At 50.9% G+C, this 20,204-nt stretch overlaps 7 protein-coding genes across 7 annotated transcripts; 4 read left to right on the forward strand and 3 right to left on the reverse strand.

Moving 5' to 3' along the window:
- Positions 1-229: 229 nt before the first annotated feature.
- Positions 230-1,411, reverse strand: RRG9 (mitochondrial ribosome assembly protein RRG9; the record flags this gene model as incomplete). Its single annotated transcript, XM_076633980.1, has 1 exon — positions 230-1,411. One exon carries the CDS (start codon positions 1,409-1,411, stop codon positions 230-232), a length of 1,182 nt encoding a protein of 393 aa, XP_076486059.1.
- Positions 1,412-1,578: 167 nt separating this feature from the next.
- Positions 1,579-6,071, forward strand: MSS4 (1-phosphatidylinositol-4-phosphate 5-kinase; the record flags this gene model as incomplete). The annotated part of the gene is made up of 7 exons (XM_076633981.1): positions 1,579-4,299; positions 4,366-4,445; positions 4,534-4,951; positions 5,024-5,287; positions 5,364-5,594; positions 5,664-5,741; positions 5,811-6,071. 7 exons carry the CDS (start codon positions 1,579-1,581, stop codon positions 6,069-6,071), a joined length of 4,053 nt encoding a protein of 1,350 aa, XP_076486060.1.
- Positions 6,072-6,536: 465 nt separating this feature from the next.
- On the forward strand, positions 6,537-8,510 carry HEM14 (oxygen-dependent protoporphyrinogen oxidase; the record flags this gene model as incomplete). The annotated part of the gene is made up of 3 exons (XM_076633982.1): positions 6,537-6,923; positions 6,992-7,696; positions 7,755-8,510. 3 exons carry the CDS (start codon positions 6,537-6,539, stop codon positions 8,508-8,510), a joined length of 1,848 nt encoding a protein of 615 aa, XP_076486061.1.
- A 221-nt stretch (positions 8,511-8,731) lies between these two features.
- GPI19 (phosphatidylinositol N-acetylglucosaminyltransferase GPI19) lies at positions 8,732-9,948 on the reverse strand (the record flags this gene model as incomplete). The annotated part of the gene is made up of 4 exons (XM_076633983.1): positions 8,732-8,934; positions 8,996-9,117; positions 9,187-9,480; positions 9,542-9,948. 4 exons carry the CDS (start codon positions 9,946-9,948, stop codon positions 8,732-8,734), a joined length of 1,026 nt encoding a protein of 341 aa, XP_076486062.1.
- A 334-nt stretch (positions 9,949-10,282) lies between these two features.
- On the forward strand, positions 10,283-11,953 carry CDC28 (cyclin-dependent serine/threonine-protein kinase CDC28; the record flags this gene model as incomplete). Its single annotated transcript, XM_076633984.1, has 9 exons — positions 10,283-10,436; positions 10,512-10,528; positions 10,638-10,777; positions 10,847-10,970; positions 11,035-11,040; positions 11,106-11,270; positions 11,342-11,505; positions 11,602-11,743; positions 11,867-11,953. The coding sequence occupies 9 exons, from the start codon at positions 10,283-10,285 to the stop codon at positions 11,951-11,953; spliced, it is 999 nt and encodes a 332-aa protein (XP_076486063.1).
- Positions 11,954-12,825: 872 nt separating this feature from the next.
- Positions 12,826-14,883, forward strand: JCM6883_001967 (uncharacterized protein; the record flags this gene model as incomplete). The annotated part of the gene is made up of 4 exons (XM_076633985.1): positions 12,826-13,110; positions 13,178-13,462; positions 13,540-13,962; positions 14,032-14,883. The coding sequence occupies 4 exons, from the start codon at positions 12,826-12,828 to the stop codon at positions 14,881-14,883; spliced, it is 1,845 nt and encodes a 614-aa protein (XP_076486064.1).
- A 367-nt stretch (positions 14,884-15,250) lies between these two features.
- Positions 15,251-20,120, reverse strand: JCM6883_001968 (uncharacterized protein; the record flags this gene model as incomplete). The annotated part of the gene is made up of 5 exons (XM_076633986.1): positions 15,251-15,327; positions 15,390-16,611; positions 16,673-18,920; positions 18,983-19,604; positions 19,664-20,120. 5 exons carry the CDS (start codon positions 20,118-20,120, stop codon positions 15,251-15,253), a joined length of 4,626 nt encoding a protein of 1,541 aa, XP_076486065.1.
- Between the last annotated feature and the right edge of the window lie 84 nt (positions 20,121-20,204).

Below are 20,204 nucleotides of genomic sequence, written 5' to 3' on the forward strand. Positions count from 1 at the left end.
CTTGGTACGCCCTCTCTCCACGATAGGGATAGTTACTGGCATGCGAATTTATAGAAGGGTCCTGTTTATCGCTATAACAAGCGAAGGTAGTCCGAGAAGAAAGGACTTTACGAAACTGAATCGACGGGAAACTTCACTATCCGACGAGATCAACTTACTCTCATTGGCCTATGCTCTCATTCAGTCAGAGAGAAGGGTGAAAAGCATGTCGTGATTGCTCAAACTTGAGCTACTCTTCGTTCCTTGTACTTTCTTTCCTCTCCCTCAATTTCCTCATCTCCATTTTTTCCCTTCCTCTATCACCCTCCCACGCTTCTCCATCTCCTCCTTCCTCAATCCGCTTCATTCTCTCCTCCTTCCTCTTCCCTTCCCTCTTCTCCCTCTCCTTTCTACTCAATTCAAACCGACTCTTCAAAACCCTCCTCACCGCTTCTTTACTAATCTTGAATTTCTCACTCAACGTCGTCACCGAGTTCGCTTCAGGATCGACCGAATGTAAAGTTCGTAAGAGATCCATCGCTTCTCGAGAGATTCGTTTTGGAGGTGCCCAACCACCAGGGAATTTCGAACGGAGAGTTAATTGATGTCTCTTCCATTCCGGTAACTCCTTCCCTTCCTTCCCTTCTCCTCCACCCTCGCTGTCGTTGGATGAGGAAGAGATGGCGCTCCCAGTTAATCTCTCCCATTCCTTCCCTTCTTTCACTCTCTCTTTCTCCCGTTTCTCCTCTAATCTCCTCTCAATCCTCCTCCTCACAACCTCGTCCTTTCTCCTCTCTTCCTCCGTTCTCTCCAGTCCCAATTTCTCACTCTCAACCCGTTCCCACTCCCAAGCTTTATCTAATCCTTCTCGTTTCTTCTCCCTCATCTTCGATTTTCTTTCCTCTGCGATTCGATTCGTAGTGAGTTGAGAATGTTGGTGCTTCAACCAGAGGGGGAGATAGGTGGTGAGTTCGGAAGAAGAGGTAGGAACTCGTGCGGAGGAACGAATGAAATCTAATCGGAGGGAGGAGAGTTGCGAGGGAGTGAGAGAGTCGAGAGAGAGATTTGGATCGGAGGGATTCGGCAGCGCGGGAGGAGGCGGAGGAGGAGGTTTCGAACGACGTTGGCGGGGTGTAGGAGCGGAGGAGGAGCTCGAAGATGTACGGGAACGAGAGGAAGAGGAGGGAGAATTACGACCGGTTGGAGAACGAGGTGCGCGACGAGGGGGTTTGTCGAGGGAAGTTGCGGGTCGGAAAACGGTTTCGAGGTCAAAGGTATCCCATTTCGCTTGACCAGAGTCACTTGAGTCGTTTGATGATCGAAGAGAGGGAGAAGTTGAAAGAAATCGAGAGGGAAGAGGGAAAGGGCGAGAGAGGGAGAGGTTTCGAACCGCTGATAGTAATGACTGAGTACTTGATCGAGTGCAATTCATGCTGCAACAGTAAAGTATGCGGTTCGTGGAGGATGAAAAAGGTTCCCGCCAGTCCGAATCGGATTCGAGAGTCGAGACGAACTTCTGCTCTCTCGCCATCACTCTCTCTCACTCTCTGTCGCTACCAGATGCGCTCTACGACGACTCAGTAACGATAACCCTTTCGAATGCAGTCCTCCTCCGATAGTCCACCTCTGACTCCGACCGGTTCAACTTCTTCCTCTTCCCATTCCAACTCTGACTCAACTACCGCTTCTTCGACCGTCTCCCCAGGGGTGAACCCACTCTATTCTCAGCTACATCCAGCAGGACCAACCGGAGGGAAGAGTCAACTAGTAGTGAAAGATTTCCCGACCGGCCTCAGTTCGATCAAACAACAATCATCAGTCCTCGAAATGGTTACTCCTCTCTCAGCGCCTCAAGGCGGTGGATCCTTATTAGAAGAAGTCAGATCAGGTTCAACAATGACTATCTCACCTTCGTCCCATTCAAACTCGAAGAAGGAGAATGCGCAGCAGAGGACCCTCCCCTCTTCTAACGACAACGGCAACTACGACCAGCAGGAGGAGGAGGACGACGGAGCGTCGAAGACGAGGGTAACACATGATGAGAGGGATCATATAGTTTCGAAACTGCACGAGTTTAAGAGAGACGCCAAGGAATTCTTCGCGAGGGATAATCTCAATCTCAATCTCGGATTAAACCACCATCGAGACTCTACTAGGTACCGTTCGAGTTTGGGGGAGAGTCAAGAGGACAGGAGGGTCAAGGAGAGATTGGATAGACCGTTAGGAATCGATTCGGGAGAGGAGGAGGAGGATGGAATGAGTGGAGATGAAACGGAAACTGAAACGGAAACGGAGAATGAGTCTTCCTTGAGGAGAGGGAATGGCGTAACGAGGTTAGAAAGAATTGAGACGAAAGATTCTAGAACGACGGAATACATGAGTGCGGATGGGGATGGAGGGGCGAGTTTTTATTCGGCGGAAAGTGATCTCGATGGAACCGGAGCAAACTCGACGGTCGACTCACTTCCTCGACATTTCAACGACGAAGACGAGCAGAGACGGTCAGAATCACCGGTTTCGTTTACGGTCGATGGAACTTCTCCTCCGAGACTTGAACAACAACAACAACCGAATGGAACGAACGGGAATGGAAATGGAATTGATCGATATCCAATCGCTTACGCACCAGGTTACGTCCCAACAAACTCGAGATTGATCCCCATTCCCTCATCACCGTCAAATCGACCCTCTTCACCGTCTCTGAGATCAACTTCCCCGAAATTGAATGGTTCCCCTCGACTTCCACTCCCTTACGTTTCCTCCCACTCATCGACATCGACGTCAACAGCAGCTAGTTCAAGTTCGAATCGATTAGTCCCAACCGCCTCAATCGTCAAACCTTCAACTTCTCATCCATCTCTCTCTCATCTCTCCTCGTCTCACGCTCATCAACCTCAACCTCAACCTCAACCTCAAAACTCTTCGAATTACATCCCTCCAACTCGACGTGCCTCGACAACTTCCCCCTCTCTACATCCTCCTTCCGCTTCGTTCGCTCAGTCGAATGGGGGTCCATCAAGAAGAGGTTCTTCCGCTTCGACCCTCCTCAGACCAACCAATTCATCGCAATACCCTTCTTCGCCTCCTCAACCTCCTGTCTCCTCTTCAGCGCCTCAAAGATCCCTATCGACTTCTCAACTAACTCCCTCGAACTCAGCAACGACGATCTCCCAATCCCTCCTTCTCCCTCTTCCCTCTCATTCCTCGACGTTCCCTCCTCCTCCTCCTCTTTCAGTCTCGACTACTCCAACTCAATCACCAAGTTTGTCGAGAGGTTTGAGTCAAATGGGACAAGGAGGAGGACAACCGAGTATTCACGACGATGTTGAATCTAGTATCGCTTTACAAGCCGAACAGATCCGGAGACAACGAGCAGAGAAACGAATGGCGGTGGAAGCTGCCGAGAGACGATTACTGAACGAGGCTACTAGTCGAGATCAGGAGAAGGGGAAAGGAAGAGAGGAAGAGGGAATGGGAATGGGAGCGAGGGGAGTTATGGCAGGGTTGAGGAGGAATAGTACACAAACCCAACAAGGAGGAGGAGGTGGACAGCAGAGACAAATGTCTATGACTAGTCAATCCGGGGGTAGAACACGTTCCGGCTCAGGGTTAGGAGGATTAGGGAGAGAATCTTTCGATCAAAACGGACTCGGACTAGGAGGTGGAGGAGGATCAGCGCTTTCGACTACTTCTCTAGCATTACCGCTCGCTCCGCCGATGACGACGACGACACCAGGAGCGAGTCTGATGGGTCCTTCGAGTTCGTCGTTAGCTCCTCCTCCGGTTGTTGGGGTTGGACTGGGAAAAGCTCCGAGCGTGAGAAGTTCGAGTCTAGGTGGAGGAGGAGGAGGAGGAGGTTCGACACCGCATGTCAGGAGTGGGAGTGGTGGCTCGACGTTGCTGTTGAGGGAACAGAGAGAGAGGGAGAGGGAGAGGGAGAATTCGTCGAAAGGGGGGAGAAGATCAGTTTCGGGTGAAAGTACGATTTCCCAATCTCGAGATCAAGCTCCTTTGAATTCCTCGACTACTTCGACTGTCGCTCCTCCTCCTTCTTCTTCGCAATCGACGACTCAAACTCAAGCTCGACCGCCTTCCTCTTCCGGAGGAGGTTTACAAAGAACTCATTCTCAAGCCCCAACGATCTCTCTCAATCCATCCCAATTAAACGCTCAAGAGAAACTCGTAGATGGTGAGAAAGAAGAAGGACAAGGACAAGGAGGTACTGGTGCTGCGGGAGTACCTTTAGTCGGGAATTTGATCGGGACGGATCATGAGAATTATGTTTTGATGTATAACATGTTGACCGGGATTAGGATTGGCGTGAGTTCTTCTTCCTTCTCTAACTCGATTGCCGAGCAAGACTGACGATGAGCCGAGCGTGAGTAGGTCTCGAGGTGTCAGGCGAAAGCGGCGAGACCGTTGACGGATGCGGATTATACTGCGAGACACAAGTTCTCTTTCGATATGTAAGCGGCCTGGTTTACCTCTCTTGACGTGCTCCATTCGAAGCGAGGCTTGTTGACTGACAAGAGGGCTGGATCGTTTCGTTTACAGCGTCGGAAACGAATTAACCCCCTCAGTTCGATACGATTTCAAGTTCAAAGATTACGCTCCCTGGGTCTTCCGTGAACTTCGAGAATACTTCTTCCTCGATCCATCCGACTACCTCATCTCCCTCACGGCGAAATACATTCTCTCCGAACTAGGCTCCCCTGGAAAATCTGGATCGTTCTTTTATTTCTCTCGAGATTATCGATTCATCATCAAGACGATTCGACACAGTGAGCACAAGTTTTTGAGAAAGATTTTGAAGGAGTATCATGAACATGTCAAGAAGAATCCTCATACGCTTTTATCGAGGTTTTATGGATTACATCGAGTTAAATTACCTCATGGGAGGAAGATTCATTTCGTTATCATGAATAATCTGTTCCCTCCTCATCGGGACATTCACGAAACTTATGATCTCAAAGTGAGCGACAATCTCTCCCTCTCTCTTTCTCTCGCAAAACCTGAACTGACTCCTCTCTCGTTCGTTTCGCAGGGTTCCTCCGTTGGACGTTTCTACCCCGAATCGAAAGCCGCTCAAAATCCTCACGCCGTCCTAAAAGATCTCAACTGGCTCCTCCGACGACGACAACTCGAACTAGGACCCGAAAAGAAAGTGTTGTTCGAGGAACAGTTGAGGAGGGATACTGAATTGATGCAGAAATTGGGGATTATGGATTATAGTTTATTGACTGGAGTACATTTGACGAATAAGGGAAATGAGGAGAGGTTGAGGGAAGGGAAATTGAGCGTTTTCCAGGTTAGTCCCTCTCTTCTCTCCTCTTCCTCCATTTCTCTCGTATGGATGTTGACTCGAAGTGAATGACGTCTTTTAGCCGGACGCACCGAAACCAACTCGAAAACCTACTCAGATCCATCGATCCGCGGACGCTTCAGCCCTTCGAGCCGCCGCTCAAAGATCAGATCCTCAATCGATCACTTCAGGTCAAGATCTACCCGAACATGATACGTCGACGGAAAGAAGGAGGTTCTTGTTCTATCAGGATGAAGGCGGGATGAGAGCGACGGGGGAAGGGAACGAAGAGTTGGGAGTGATTTATTACCTCGTGAGTTTGCTCGTTGTTGCATCGTGCTGAGAGACGCTTGGCTGATGTACAACTCGATCGAATTGACAGGGTATCATCGATATCTTGACACCGTACACTTGCGTCAAACGTCTCGAACATTTCTTCAAAGGGATCAAGAACGACAAAGTACGTCTTTCTCCCTTCCTCCGCTCTCTCTCGCTCAGAATCTTCACTGACTCGACTCCCGTTGAGTAGTATTGTATCTCTGCGGTCCCTCCTAAAGAATACGGGGATCGATTCTTGAACTTTATCCGATCTTGCGTGAGAGGGAACCCGGAAAGTTTGAGACCGAAAATGTGGATGCCCCCGATCAGTGAGGAGGAAGAATTCGAGAGAACGGAGAATGAGATAAAGGCTGGAACGAGAGGTGGAGGAGGAGGAGGAGGAGGAGAAGAGAAGGAGGGAGAGATGAGGGAGAAGAGGGAGCAAGAGAGGGGGAAGGAGAAAGTTCAATAACCGATCCGCGCTCGCGAGGTAGATCTTTCTCGACACAACTCAGGACGAGCTGACGAGGAGGTCACCAAAGACACTACACACCGTTCACGTTTCCACTTCAATCAGTTTTTGTAGTTTTTTCTCAGTTTTCATCTTTTCAGGGTTCCGCCAGTTCATCGACATTACTTTGTACAACTCTTCTGCTCACTTGGTTTGTTTCTGCTTACTTTAGTACTACTCACTACCTATCCTACCCATCCATTCGCTGCTACACTCATTTTACACTCTTGCCTCATCATTGTCACTCGTTTTGTCTTCATCTCATCGAAATCACTTCTGTTGCTCGTCATGTGATTTTCTTGAGTCGTCTGAGCGATCTGGAGAGTTCATTCGAGTTAAAGAGAACGAGATTCGAGCGATTGTTGAGCGAGATTTTCGGCTTTCTCCCTCTCTCTTCACCCCTCTCAGCCTCGATCGATCTCGACCATGTTCGTACGACGGCGGATACCTCTCACAACGACACTGCTACGGCGATCGACCTCGCAACCTCTCGTCATCTCTCGATTTCTTTCCTCATCAATTCCTCCCTCTCCCCCAACTCTCGCCATACTAGGAGGTGGTCTTTCGGGTCTATCATCCGCCGTACACTTCCTACGCAACCTGACACCCGAAGCAAGAAGATCAGTCAAGGTAGTCGTGTTTGAGAAAGAATCTCGAGTCGGAGGGTGGTGTCACGCCGTTAGACTCGTCAATAATGAACGAGTAGAGGATCATGAGAGTCTGTTAGGGGTAAAGGATGAGACGTTGGTGTTTGAGACGGGTCCGAGGAGTATTAGACCGGTGGGATTACAAGGTTGGATTACGATTGAAATGGTACGTCTCTCTCTGCTCTCTCGGCTCTCTCGCTCCTGGATCGTACTGATACTGACACGAGGGAGTAGGCACACTTCCTGGGATTGACCCCTCACCTTTTGACCGTCCCTAAAACTGCTCCTTCGGCTCGAAATCGCTACCTCTACACTCCACCCTCGCTCACTCTCCTTCCCTCCTCGTTCTCATCCGTCTTCCGCAACCTTTTCCAGCCCAACTCACTCATGCGTAAAGTACTCCCTCAACTCCTTCTTGAGCCGTTCCGACCTCGTTCAAAACTCCACGTCTCAGGACACGGCGACGAATCGATCGATTCCTTCTTCACTCGTCGGTTCGGGAAACCCCTCGCAGAGGAAATGATCAGTGCTATGATTCATGGGATTTACGCTGGAGATTCTAGGAAATTGAGTGTTAGAGCCGTGTTCCCGCAACTTTGGGAGGCCGAGAGAGAGTTTGGGAGTGTGGTTTTGGCGGGATTGTTTGGTGGGTTTGCGAGGAGGAGAGGATGGAAAGTGAAGAGTCAGTGGAGGGGGAATGTAGAGAAAGAAGAGAGCGAGATGGAACGGATAAAGGAAGGGTTGAGGGAATCAGGTGAGCAAGGAAGAGAATTGGTTAAAGCTATGGAAGGGGCGAGTGTTTGGGGCGTACAAGGTGGATTACAAGAGATTGCGATTAGGATGAAAACGTGGTTGGAGAAGGAAGGGGTCGAGTTTCGATTAGGAGAAGAGAGAGGGAAAATTGAGGAGTTGGAACAAACTGAACACGGTCAATGGCGGGTGAGTCCAATCGCACGTTCTTCATAGCGACTGTTCTTATATCTCGCTCTGTGAGTAGATACACACTCGCGAAGGAAAAGTCTCAGCTTCTCACCTAATCACGACTCTCCCACAACTCCTCCCTCCTTCGTTCTCGGTCCCCGAATTCCCTTCAACAACAGTCAGCGTCATCAACCTCTCCTTTCCCCTCACTCCCGACTCTCCACCACTCTTCCCTCCCGGATTCGGATACCTCATCCCTCGCACCGTCTCAAAAACTGAAAACCCTCATCGAGTTCTCGGAGTCTTGTTCGATTCAGACGTCATGCCTCTCGTCGATACCTCCTCCACTCAACATCTCTACAAGTGCTCACTCATCTTGGGAGGGTCGTATTGGTTGAATAACCCGAACGAACGACCTAACACAACTTCGAATCCGAATCATGAAGAATTAATCGAGAAAGCGATGGAAACTCTTCGACTACATTTCCCCGATAAGCGATTCCCGGATCCCGTACATGCATTCACGAGTATTCATAGGGATTGTATACCTCAAGTACCCGTAAATGGTCGGAACGAGATCCTAGCTTTTTCGAGGCGATTGATGAGCGAAAGTAAGAGGAATGGGACGAGAGTTGGAGTCGTTGGAGGTGGGTTCGCGGCGGTTGGAGTGAATGGTGCGGTGAAAGCTTCGTGGGAAGTTGGGAAAGGATTCGCGGAGGAGGTTAATGAGTTATTCGAAGGGAATGACTCGGAGGTGGAGAAGGGAGAGAAGAAGCTGAGGAAGGGAGTTAAGAAAGCGGTGAGGACGGGGATGGAAATGTGGGAAGTTTAGAGACGAGGTTGAGGAGTGTGAGAGCCGAGATGCACTTCATTGGGGGAGATTGTTCGAAAGGTTCAATCCTCCTCAAAGACTCCATCAATTTCCTCTAGTAGATTCCACCCACCGAAGTGCGAGCCTCTCATACTCTGTGATTAGTGACAAATAGCAGTCCCTCTTGTTGTACTCTCACACGCAACTCGATCGAAAACGAAGCGATATTTCTAGTTCTTCGTTCATTCATACAACACTCGATTCACGACGTCTAAAGGTAAATCATACAAAGGTGGTATCATATCTGGCGGCAGCGCCGTTGAATCAAGGTACAATCTCGACAACTTCCCGTTCGCTTCTATTCGATTTTGAGCTTCAGGCGAGAGATTGAGTAGTTCGAGCAAGGAGGAAGGAGCGGGAGGTGGAGGAATGAACGACTTGGGATCTGACAGAAGGGAGATCACGCGTCAGTGCCTGAAGGGAGAGAGACGGAGGAAACGACGGACCGGAAAGAGAAGCGAGTGATTCGGAAGAAGGAACGGAAATTGACATGTTTAGGAATATGTACCCTATGTAGACGTACAGGACTGTCATTGTGATCCAACTAGGGAGTAGGAGTGCCCATTCCCTATCATTCCATCGGCAGAACGAGTCAAATTTCCAACTCGTCTCGGAGAGAGACGGGAGGGGTTCTTACCGAGAGGGATACCATTCAATCCCGATGTATTCCAACGCTACTTCGGGGGAGAAACTCCAAACGAGGTAGAGAACGTAGAGGAGGAGGGATGAAATGTAGAGTACGAAACCTTGAGATTCGACGGTTGGAGCGGGATCGGTAGGGGCTCGGGGAGGGAAATGGGAGGGGAGGGAAGATGGGGCACGTTGTTGAGTGTCATCGATGGGAGCAGTCGAGTGAGGGTTCGAGAGACGGGTTGAGGAAGCAGGGGAGGACGGTCGAGAAAGGGAACGAAGAACGGGATGGAAGAGCGCACTGTGCGAGCGAGAGGGAGTCAGCAAGACAGAGAGGGTGAACAGGAGCGTTAGAAACTTACGTGAATACGTCCGGACTCGAAGGACGAACGGGACGACCGTATTGAGGCGGGAATAATCGAGATTGCGAAACCGCCAAGTCGTCTGTCGCTACGGGTTTAGACGGACTCATCTCTGAAAGCCGATTTACGTGGTCGACTGTATCGCTCGGCTGGCGAGACGGCGGCGCTTCAAGTCGATCTGGAGACAAAGCCGGAGCTGAAGAAGTTCTACGAGTTCGAGGTCGACGCCTCACTGTTTCTACTGGTCCGTCCACGGAGCTAGTCGGCCGCTGTGAAGTTACAGCGCTGTGCGTATCATCCAACTGGTCGTCTTGATGCGTCCCGACAGCGTTGACGGCATTGCGCGAGGAGAGATGGGGTTGAGGGAGTTTCGCAGGGATCGAGGGCGGGCGCCGCCGTGAAGGCATCTTGAGAGTGTTAGGCGTCCGTGTAGGCGAATCTGAAGGTCACCGAGGCAGCATGAGTCGAGAGGGAGGTTGAACCGAGAGCGAAAGGAGAGAGCGGCTCGATACGGCCGGCACATCGAGAAAATCGAAGCACTCGAGGACTGAGGGGTTGAGTATATCGTAGAGATCTTGTAGAACCCTCGACCTGGACAATAGGCGCGGACGGAAGACAAAATCGCATCAATCAACAAAACGAAGATTCGCTCTTCTCCCTCTCACCTCACACCTTCGCGACGACCCCCAGCCCGCCCCTACACGATCAAAATCGACCTGAATCGTGTGCAGTCAGCTCGTTATGGACAAGTACGAACGCCTCGAAAAAGTCGGAGAAGGTGAACCCTCCCTCCTCTCTCTCGCGCTCTTCGGGCCCGGGAACGTAGCGACGGACTATGGATTGATCAGTAGATGTACATGGATTGATTGGACGCGTCGAACAACCGCCCGAGGGTGTAGAATGGAAATAGTTTGCTGACGCTCTCCTCCCTCGTTTCTCCTTCTCTCCCTTTCTCGTACTGCGGGAACAGGTACTTATGGTGTCGTCGTACGTCCGTTCTTCTCTCTCGTGCTCGCGCATGTGCTTCCTCTCAGTGAGGTTGACTGATTCCCCTCTTCGCGTCTTTCGTTTCCCTTCCTCTCCTTTGTCTCTCTAGTACCGCTCTCGTAATCGTGAGACTGGAGAAATCGTCGCCTTGAAGAAGATCCGATTAGAGGCGGAAGATGAAGGAGTCCCGAGTACGGCGATTCGAGAAATCAGTTTATTGAAAGAAATGAAGGATGATAACGTCGTCAGGTTAGCTTCTATTCCCGTCAGTACATTCTCGAAGCGATAGTACGACTGATAGTTTTGAAAGCTGTGCAGGTTACTCGATATCACGCATACGGAAACGAAACTTTACTTGGTTTTCGAATTCCTCGATATGGACCTCAAACGATACATGGACAAGGTTGGAGATGGAGATGGAATGGGTCCGGATATCGTCAAAGTGAGCTCCACTCTCACTCCCCTCCCTTGCCTCTCGCTGACGATTGCCCTTTTGCGACGACTAGAAATTCGTTCGTTTCTGCAATCTCTTTCTCCGCCTCGAAAGGCAAAGCTGACTGGTTCCTCGACTTTGCAGACGTATCAACTCATCAAAGGAGTCTACTACCTCCACGCTCATCGCATCTTGCACCGAGATTTGAAACCTCAAAACTTGTTGATCAACAAAGAAGGAAACCTCAAACTGGCCGATTTCGGGCTCGCACGAGCTTTCGGAATTCCTCTACGAACCTACACTCACGAGGTGACTCGCTCCTTCCTTTAATCGTTTTCTTGAGACGTTGAAACTGATGAAACGGTTGTCGAGTCGATCAGATTGTTACGCTTTGGTATCGTTCCCCGGAAGTTCTCCTCGGTTCGAGACATTACTCGACCGGAGTAGATATGTGGTCGGTCGGATGTATCTTTGCCGAAATGATCATGCGTCAACCTCTATTCCCAGGTGATTCAGAAATCGATGAAATCTTCCGAATTTTCCGGTCAGTTCCTCAACTCTGTCTCTCCCCACTCCGCTCTCGACGAAGTGACGAGTGCAAGATCATACTGACACATTGTCGTTGATTGCGAGCGCGTAGACTCCTTGGAACTCCCGACGAAGACGTTTGGCCAGGAGTTACGACTCTACCCGATTACAAACCTACGTTCCCAAACTGGCATCCGAAAGAGATTGGCGCGCACGTCATTGGAAGTACTCCGGAAAGTACAGAATTACTAGTGGTGAGTCAGGGCTCGAATACGAATCAGCCTTCTTCCCTCTACGAAACTCACTTCGAGGGTTCACTCTTCCTGAGTTTCGCGGTCGAAATGGTTATACTGATTCCACGCTCCATGACCTCACAGGGTATGCTCGCGTACGATCCGGCGAAACGAATGTCGGCGAAAGCGGCACTTCAAAGCGATTACTTCCTCGGAGCTAGCAGCATCTAATCGACGCTTTCGATTTCGACTTATTCCTTGCGACCCTTGCGACCCTCTCGCGACTACGACTACATACCTGAATCGATGTCCCCGCTCTTCTTCCTCTTCTTTTCGCTCGCACGTATTTTCCTTCGATTTTCGATTTTCACCCTCCGCCCCCTTGTGTCGACCTCCTTTCGTTCACCCTTACCTCTATTCGTTCGTTCCCAACTTCGTCTCTAGCTCTCGCTCGTTATCATCCGATTGCTTGAGCTGTTGATCTTGTCATTCGTTCTTTCTCGTCCCTCCCTTCTCTCTCGTTTTCCTTCTTTCTTTCTTTCTTTGCCCCGTACTTGCTGTATGTATTTCTATTCGTTCTCGTTTACTTATCATATTGAGACAGTGTCTAGTCTCCACCCGAGTCCACACTCGCCTAGATTCGTGCGAAAGACTGACGGCAGGTCGCGACATTTCGAACAAAAGGCTCAACAAATCTCGCTTAATCGACGTGAACAATCGAAGTGAACAGAAGAACAGCAGTCGGTACCTCTCTCTCTGATCTCACGAGTCTGGCGTGTCGAACGGTCTCCGAGAAGAAGAACGAAAGTTTTGAAAACGCGTGCACGTACCTCGTTTCGCATCTCCCCTTTCTTCTCAAACCTTTCGAAACTTCCCTTTCTTCTCCCCCTGTTTCATTCGTAAGCTCGCTTCTTTACTCTCTCTTTCGTTCTTCACATACCCTGACACGTCGTTTCGTCGTCGCAGTTCTTCGAGCTCTCGTCGATTTCTCTAGTTCGCAGGTCGAACAATCTTATTCCTCACCTCCTCTCTCTCGCTGGTCGACTTCTCTCATTCCTCCCTTTCCTTTCGCCACTTATTCCCTCACTCTCCGATACCTTACCATGTTCTCAACCCGTTCCGTCTCAACCCTGATCTCTCACATCTTTTTCCCTCCTCCTCCTCGATTCCGCGCACTCCCTCCGCCTCCATCTCGACGCCTCCTCTCCGCTCCTCCCTCTCGACCACGTCGCTCACTATCCAATTGGGCAAAGTTCGTGGATGCTCTCAAAGGGAAGGAGTTGGGGGAAAGGAGAGAGGGTTCAGTTGGGATTTCAAAAGAAGCGCTGAGAGGGTTGAGGGAGACGGAACTGATGAATGGGACGAAGCAGAGGAGCCAAGGGTCGAATGTACGCTCTGCTTTCTTCAGTCTTCAGAGTTGGTCGACTTGAGACTGATAGAAAGGTCGGGAAACAGTCATCGAGCTCGAACCCGAAATCATCTCATTCAAATTCAACCCTACATAACAGCGCCAACGCGAAATCTCCTCCTCGACAAGCACCTCGGCGCCCTGGACGATCGCTATCGAATGAACCCGGATCTCTCGCGAGCTCGACTGGTCACCTACCGAGGGTTGCAGCACCGAGGTTTCCGATTCAAACTCGTCCGACCCCCAAGCCCTTCGCATCATCGAAACAACCTGAATTGAAGGGTTTACTTCCTCGGATGTCCCGCGATGTGTGGGAGAAACCGATCATCGAGGTGAGAAAGCTTCCTCTCTTCTTTCTCTTTCGATCTTTGAGCTGTACTGATCTCGTCTCTTCTCTCGACTTTGCCAGTCCTCGGAATCTTCCACCTCGAACTACCTTCCCAAGACGATCTTACCGTCTCGTCCTGAGCTTCCGTTCGCTCGCAAACCCGTCACTTCAATTCCTTCCCGTTCTCCCTCGCCCGTTCCTTCACCCGCTCTTTCGACTTCGACAATCGGACTCGGCGCCCGACGCATCGAGTCAAAACTTGCGCGACGTCCTCAAGCTAAGCGAGTGTCGGAGGTTCGATTTGATCTTGAAGATTCGGTCGAGCTCGATTCGGTTCATCGACTCCGTCGACATATTCCCTCTTCCCTGGCTCCCTCGTCGATGAAACCGACTCAGCAACGTCTCGAGAAAGTACTCATCGATGTAGAGGTAAGGAAGGCGGCGAAGAAGGAGAGCAACCAGATAAGAATTGGAGAAGATGTCGAAGCTCAATCGCAAGAAAAGGTTCGTTGCCTCTCTCTTTCCCTTCCACGCTCGCTCCTGACTGACTCATCTCTCCCCGTGTAAATGTAGATTTCTGAACCAGATACCGCTCAATCGACTTCGACTCTCGCATCTTCACCCCAATCCGTTCCCGACCCTGACGATTGGATCACGGGAGAAACCCTCGCGAGACTCCAAGCTATCGCGGCTAAATTCCATCTTCACCGTCGAATGCACTGGATGGTCAACCCTTCGTTCGGCGACACTTTCTATTTCTATTTCTCGGCTCCTCACACCTCGATCACTCGACGAGCCGCCCTTCACGCTTCCCACCTCGATACCGCCGAGCGACTCGCTCTCAATCGATCTCGACAAGACGCCCTGGAATTCCCGACCAAGGGAGAGCTTGAGGACAGAAAACTTGTCGATGCTGCTGTTGAACGATCGCAAAAGCTCGACTTCCGTCTACTCGAAGCGAAAGAGGGTCTCTTCGATGAACAACGTCTTAATCTTCGGGTGATCCAGCTCAACGATTTCCGAGAGCCGCTGAGGAACTTTAAGGACAAATCTTTCGACTTCCATCGCTCAATCGAACATTCTCCCGTTACGGAACGACAACTCGCGGTGGAATTGGATCGACTCGTCGACTCTCACACTCACCTCCTCTCGCAACCTCTTCCTTCGTTCCCTCCTCCTTTCACCAGCACCGTGATCTACCCTCGAAAACCTCTCGAAGCTCTCCTCTTCTCCGACGCTGAATGCACGAAAGAATACTACATCCCTATCGAAAGATACCTTCGAGCGAGAACTCAGGGTCCGTCAGTGAAAGAAAAGGAGGAGAAAAGGAGGGTCATCCGGAAGAAGGAGAGGGAAATCAAGAGGCTTTTCAAGGAGATCGCTTCGCACGGTTGGAAGTTGAGGCAGAAGCAAAGTCGCATGTAGTACAGGTCACTCTCTTCGGTTTGTCCAGATACCCCATTCAGTCTAGTACTCATTCGTCAGCATGAACCCTCATCAATCAGTTTCGTATTCATCTCTTTAAGTTATTTTGCATCTCTCATCTAATCGCATTCTCCGTCAAATATCTCTCTTTCGGATCACGTCGCGGCGAGACTGAGAGCAATATCGTTTCCGACAGTAGATAGAGAGAAGAGAGATCCTACGAAGATTACGACATGCTAGTTTGCGAAAGATAGAGAGAGAGAGAGAGCGAATAGAGAATAACGGTATCGAGTTTTACGTGTATATGATGTGATAATAGGGAGCGAGTGGATAGTATAGGGTATAGAGAGATTAGATCGGAGTATCGTTAGGGTCGAAACGAAGGGAGAGGGGGAATCGATTCTTCATTTGCGGGACCGGAGTAAAACGTTCGGAACGTCGAGCCTGCGTCATGGAGCACGGTCAGTCGACGAAACAATAGAAGATGACACGAGTGAGAGACTCACGAGAGAAGCGTTTCGATTCGCAATCGGAAGGATCGGAAACGTCGAGGAAAGAAGAGTTGTTTGCTCGACGATCATGGGCGTGACCATTCATCTTCGGGGAGGTCGACAATGCTTCGACGTCTTCAGAGGTTGCGAAGTGAGGAGAACTGATCGTCGGAGAATCGAATCGTAAAGTCGGTTCATCGCTCTCATCGACTTTCGTTTCCGTCAAGAGATCTCGTTCGTCCTCTTCCGCCTCCTCTTCATCGTCTCCATCAGACCCTCGTTCTTCAGCCTCTTCAACCGGAGGAACCGGGAAACTGTTGAGCAAAACGTTACTTCTCGAACTGTTGTAACTGTGAGTTCTCGGCGTATTGTCCCCCGTACCGCCGTTGACGAACTTTGCCGCGGTTGGAGAGATGTGAAGATTGTTCGAATCGACTGAGAGGTAACTGTCTCGATTCGCGAGGAGACGAGAGAATCGATTCGAGTCGGTTTCGCCGAATGTCGAAGAGAGAGTCGGCGAAGTCGGAAGAGAAGCGGGATCAAGAGGAGGGACAGCGGCGAAAGATGGCTGAGGAGTAGGTCCTGCTGAAAAGGTTGGGAACGAGTCGATCGCGGGAGAAGGAGGTGCCGAAGAAGGAGGGGAGAAATCATCGAGGAACGAAAGGGGAGAAGCGCTCGGTTCGAGATTAACCGAGGGAACGGTAGTCTCGTCGGCGTCAAAGTCGATGAAGCTGCTTTGAGACGCTCTCGAGGCAGCACGCTTCGAAGCGAGAGAGTGTCGATTCGAACGGGGCTCTTCGACGATGTTGTCCGTTCCAAAGTATTCGCGAGCGAACGAGGTCGAAGCCCACGGGGTTTGAGCTGGAGTTGCGAGAGGTCTCGATGTCGGAGCTTGTAGAGGCGTCTTCGCTTCGTCTCCTCCTCCTCCGGAAATCGATTCTTGCGCTGTGACGAAAGAAGCTTGAGCCGAAGACATTTCCGAAGTCGATCTCGAGATCGTTGGAGCGACACTCGTCGGACTGAGGAGAGTCTCTTGCGTGTTCTCGGGATCGCTCGGAGCTTGAGGGTTGAAGAGAGCTTCGAGACTTTTGCGAGTTCGTTCGAGTTTGTGAATGCTGAACGTGTCGTCAGTTCCTGACGTGGACGATTCATCGTCACTTGCGACTTGAATCGTGACTGTCGGATCTGCAAGACCTCGAACCGAAGATCCGAGTCGACGAGTCGGAGGTGAGAAGAACTGTTCATTTCGCAAGAGGTCAGTTCGACTCGGATGATGAGAAACGAATCGAGGCACTCACGAGCTCTTTCCACTCGTTGCGATTATCGACCTCGAGTCCGCTGCTCGCGTCCGAAAGACCGTACGAATTCGCCGAGCGTTGACTTTCGGGACTCTCGACTTCAGGTAGAGGAGAAAGCGAATGAGTCGTCGTGGCCGGTCTCACTGTGGATTTGTCGACGAGGTGATCAGGTGAGACACGATCTGACGAGTCACATAAGAGAGCGGGAGTTGAAGTCGATCGGGACAGTCGAGATTCGATGAGCTCGGGAGTTTTCGAGTTGATCACTTGAGGAACAGAAGGCGGAGGCGTCGATTGCGAGAGTTTTGACTCGAGAGCGAGGGAAAGTCGAGCTGCCGAGGCGACTGAACTTGTCGATAATCGATTCGAATCTTTCGAGAGAGACGAGGAAATTTGCGCAGAGGGAGGAATCGGTGGAGCTCGAGAGGGTTCATAGCTTTCGCGCTCGGGGGATCGTAGAAGATGATGAAGGTGAGGCGGGAGCGATAAGAAAGCGTTCTGATTCGTGAGTGAAGGTCGACGATGTTCTCCGTTGAGAGGGGCACTTTCGTTATTGAGACTGAGGGCTTGACCATACTGGGTAGTCGAGTTCGTTCGAGAGAGGTCAGAGAGAGGTGGACCGCCGGATCGGGAGTAGATCGAATCGACCGAAGGAGAAGTGCGAAGATGTCGAATTGGTTTGCCGCGAACGGTGCGAGGAGTCGACGGAGCTTCAACGAGAGACGCTTCCTTCTTCATCGCTCCATTGTTCGCGTTCCCATCTTCCTCCTTTCCGGATTGAGCGAGAAGAGCGAGATCTCGACTCTTCGACCTCGATAGCGATAATTTCTTCCCAAGTTGTACGAACGGTTCGAACGAATGCGGCATCGGAGGTGAGTCGTCGGCGCTCGCTCGTAATCGTCTTCGTCTCGGCGAGTTCTCGTGTCCTCCTTCTCCATCCGTCCCACTTTCCGCCGCTCTTCGTTGTTTCTCCATTTCGACACGTTTTCGCGCTTTCCTCCTCTGGTCTTTCGCTCTCGAACTCCCGCCTCCGCCACCGAAAGCGATATTCCCTGGTCCTCGTCTCCTTTCGAACTCAGCCAGTTTCAATCCGAGTCCTAGTCCGAGAGTTCTCGTAGCTGAATCACTCCATGCTTCTCTCTCTTTCCGAGATTCCTCGTTCTCCCTCAACACCCTCAATACGCTCGAATGATCAATACTTTCTTGATCGTCTTCAATTACGCTTCGGCTGATACTTTCGACAGAAGCGAGAGTTTCGACTCGTTCAGTTCCTCGAGCTCCTCCTCCTCCGAGTCTTCCTTCGCGGTATCGACGTTGAATCGCTTCGATCGAATTGTGCTCAGTATCGAAATCGTCTCCTCCAGTATCGGAAACGACTACTTTCGGACGAGGAACGATCAGACTACCTTTCACGATGGGGGCCTGAGAAGTCGACGGTCTCCTCGATCCGATCCTTGACAAAGGGGAAAGAGTCGAACGAGGGGGAATCGAGGGACTTGTACGAATGATTCGAGCAAGATCGAGCGGAGCGGATCTCGATCGTTGAGAGAGAGGCTCAGAAGCCTCTTCGGTTACTTTCCCTTTCCCTTTCTGAGCAGTCGACGATTTTCTCGAAGGAAAGACGACTGATTCATTCCCCTCGAGACTCACAGTCGGTTTGATTCGGTTCATCGAGTCACCGAAGAGGAGTTCGTCGGCGATTGAAGGTCGTCGGTTTCCTCCTCCTTTTCCTGCTGAGCGTTCGTGAGCGTAAGGAGAACGAGGGGAGAACGTATCGAATGGGATGGGAGTTGGGAGACTTCGGAGGTCTGGAACGGAGTAGGAACGGTGTCGAACGGGAGATTGGTGTTGCGTGGAAGAGGAGCGGGAAGAGTGTCGACGATGCGGGGAGAGAGAGGTGGAAGACGAAGTTCGACGATGATGACGAGAATTCGATTTGCGCGGGCTAGAGCGACGTCGAACTCGACGAGTGAACGAGGTTGAGCGTCGTTTCGGTGTCGAGGAGGGGGATTTGCTAGATGATTTCGATGGGGTCGAAGGGGTGAAATGAGGGAGGAAATTCGAGATTGCCGGTCGAGCTTCAGCTGGGGCGATCGAAGTGACGGGAGAAGTAGGGGAGAAAGGCGAAGGAGGTGCGAAAGCGGATTGGAGAGGTGAAGTCGGGAGGTAGGAAGTTTGAGCGGGAGGAGGAGAAGTCGAGAAAAGTGGAAGTTCTTGACCTCGTGGATCGACGAACGGTTTCGAGTCCCTGCAAATGCCACATCTGTTCACTCAAGAATCGAACTCACTTGAGAGAAGCTGAACACTTACAGACTCGCGATGAAACTTTTCTCATTCGAAGCTCTATCTTCGCTACTTCTCCTCACTTCCCCAAACGGACCAATGCTCAATGAGTCCTGATTCAACGTCCTCGACGATCCGTTCAACTGATTCCGACTCCCACTACGAGGGAACGTGAACCTCGGATCGACGATTGAAGGACCTTTATTGACTGGAGATCCAGCTCCTAGAACCGGTAACCCAGTCGACCAAGTATCTCCCGAACCGTCTCTTCCTTTCCCTTTATTGCTACTACTGATCGAGATGGTTCTTTGCGAATTCGAATGAGGCATGGCGGGAGTAACGGGGAAATCACTCGAAGCCGAACTCGCGGTCGAACCATTACTAGGAGTTCGAACGCGCGAGAACGACAACGAAGATTCCCGAGGTCGAATGTTGCTGATATTGGTAGTGGAGGAGGATTCGAGAGGGTTCGAGGAAGTCGAGGAGAAGGGGAAATGAAGATGAGAGGAAGAAGGGAGAGAAGTCGAAGAGGAAACGCCTCGAGAGTGAACAGGGTCGAAAAGTGGGTGAGAGGGACGTCGTGAGTAGCTTGAACGGGATGAAGCAGTCGAAACAGTGTAAGAAGCGGTCGAAGTACGTTCGTGAGCGTCTGAAATCCTCGAATCAGCGATACTTTCGACTTTGTAAAGACGCAGAGATGGAACTTACTTGTTGGCTTTGCTACATTCGTTCGATCACTATGAGTTGTCGCCCAGTCAATGCCAGCAATCTCTGATAGAGGCTCTCTAACCCCTTTCATGCTTCTCTCGTCCTTGTCCTGCTGCTGCTGCTCCTCTGACTTTGACCTCGTTCTCCCTGTAGATCCTTCTCCTAGTTCCAACTCGCGTGAACTACCTCCCAAGGTGTACTGATCGAGTCCTGAAGTCGAATTTGATGAAGAAATCTGAAGGTCGTCATTCAATCGTCCCTTTGTTGTAGCTGCGGTTGTTGAACTCGACAAGAATGGATCTTGACTAGTAGAAGGTAGACTGATTCGGCGCTGGCGATGCGAGTGAGCCGAGGAAGAGGATGTTGATTGATATCGGCGAGAAGTTGGAGGAGTTGAGGGAAGGGAGGGGAGTGGAACTGTGCCAGAGAGGATCGTACTGTCAATGGTGGAGTACATCCCACCCTCGAAGAGGAGGGAGAGAGCGGTCGGTGAGGATCGGCGAGTTGAAGGAACAAAAGAGAGAGAGAGAGAAGGGGAGAA

The sequence above is a fragment of the Sporobolomyces salmoneus genome (genome assembly GCF_050403485.1).
Source record: "Sporobolomyces salmoneus JCM6883 DNA, S_salmoneus_JCM6883_v1_ctg48, whole genome shotgun sequence".
In the NCBI taxonomy this organism is placed as follows: Eukaryota; Fungi; Basidiomycota; class Microbotryomycetes; order Sporidiobolales; family Sporidiobolaceae; genus Sporobolomyces; species Sporobolomyces salmoneus.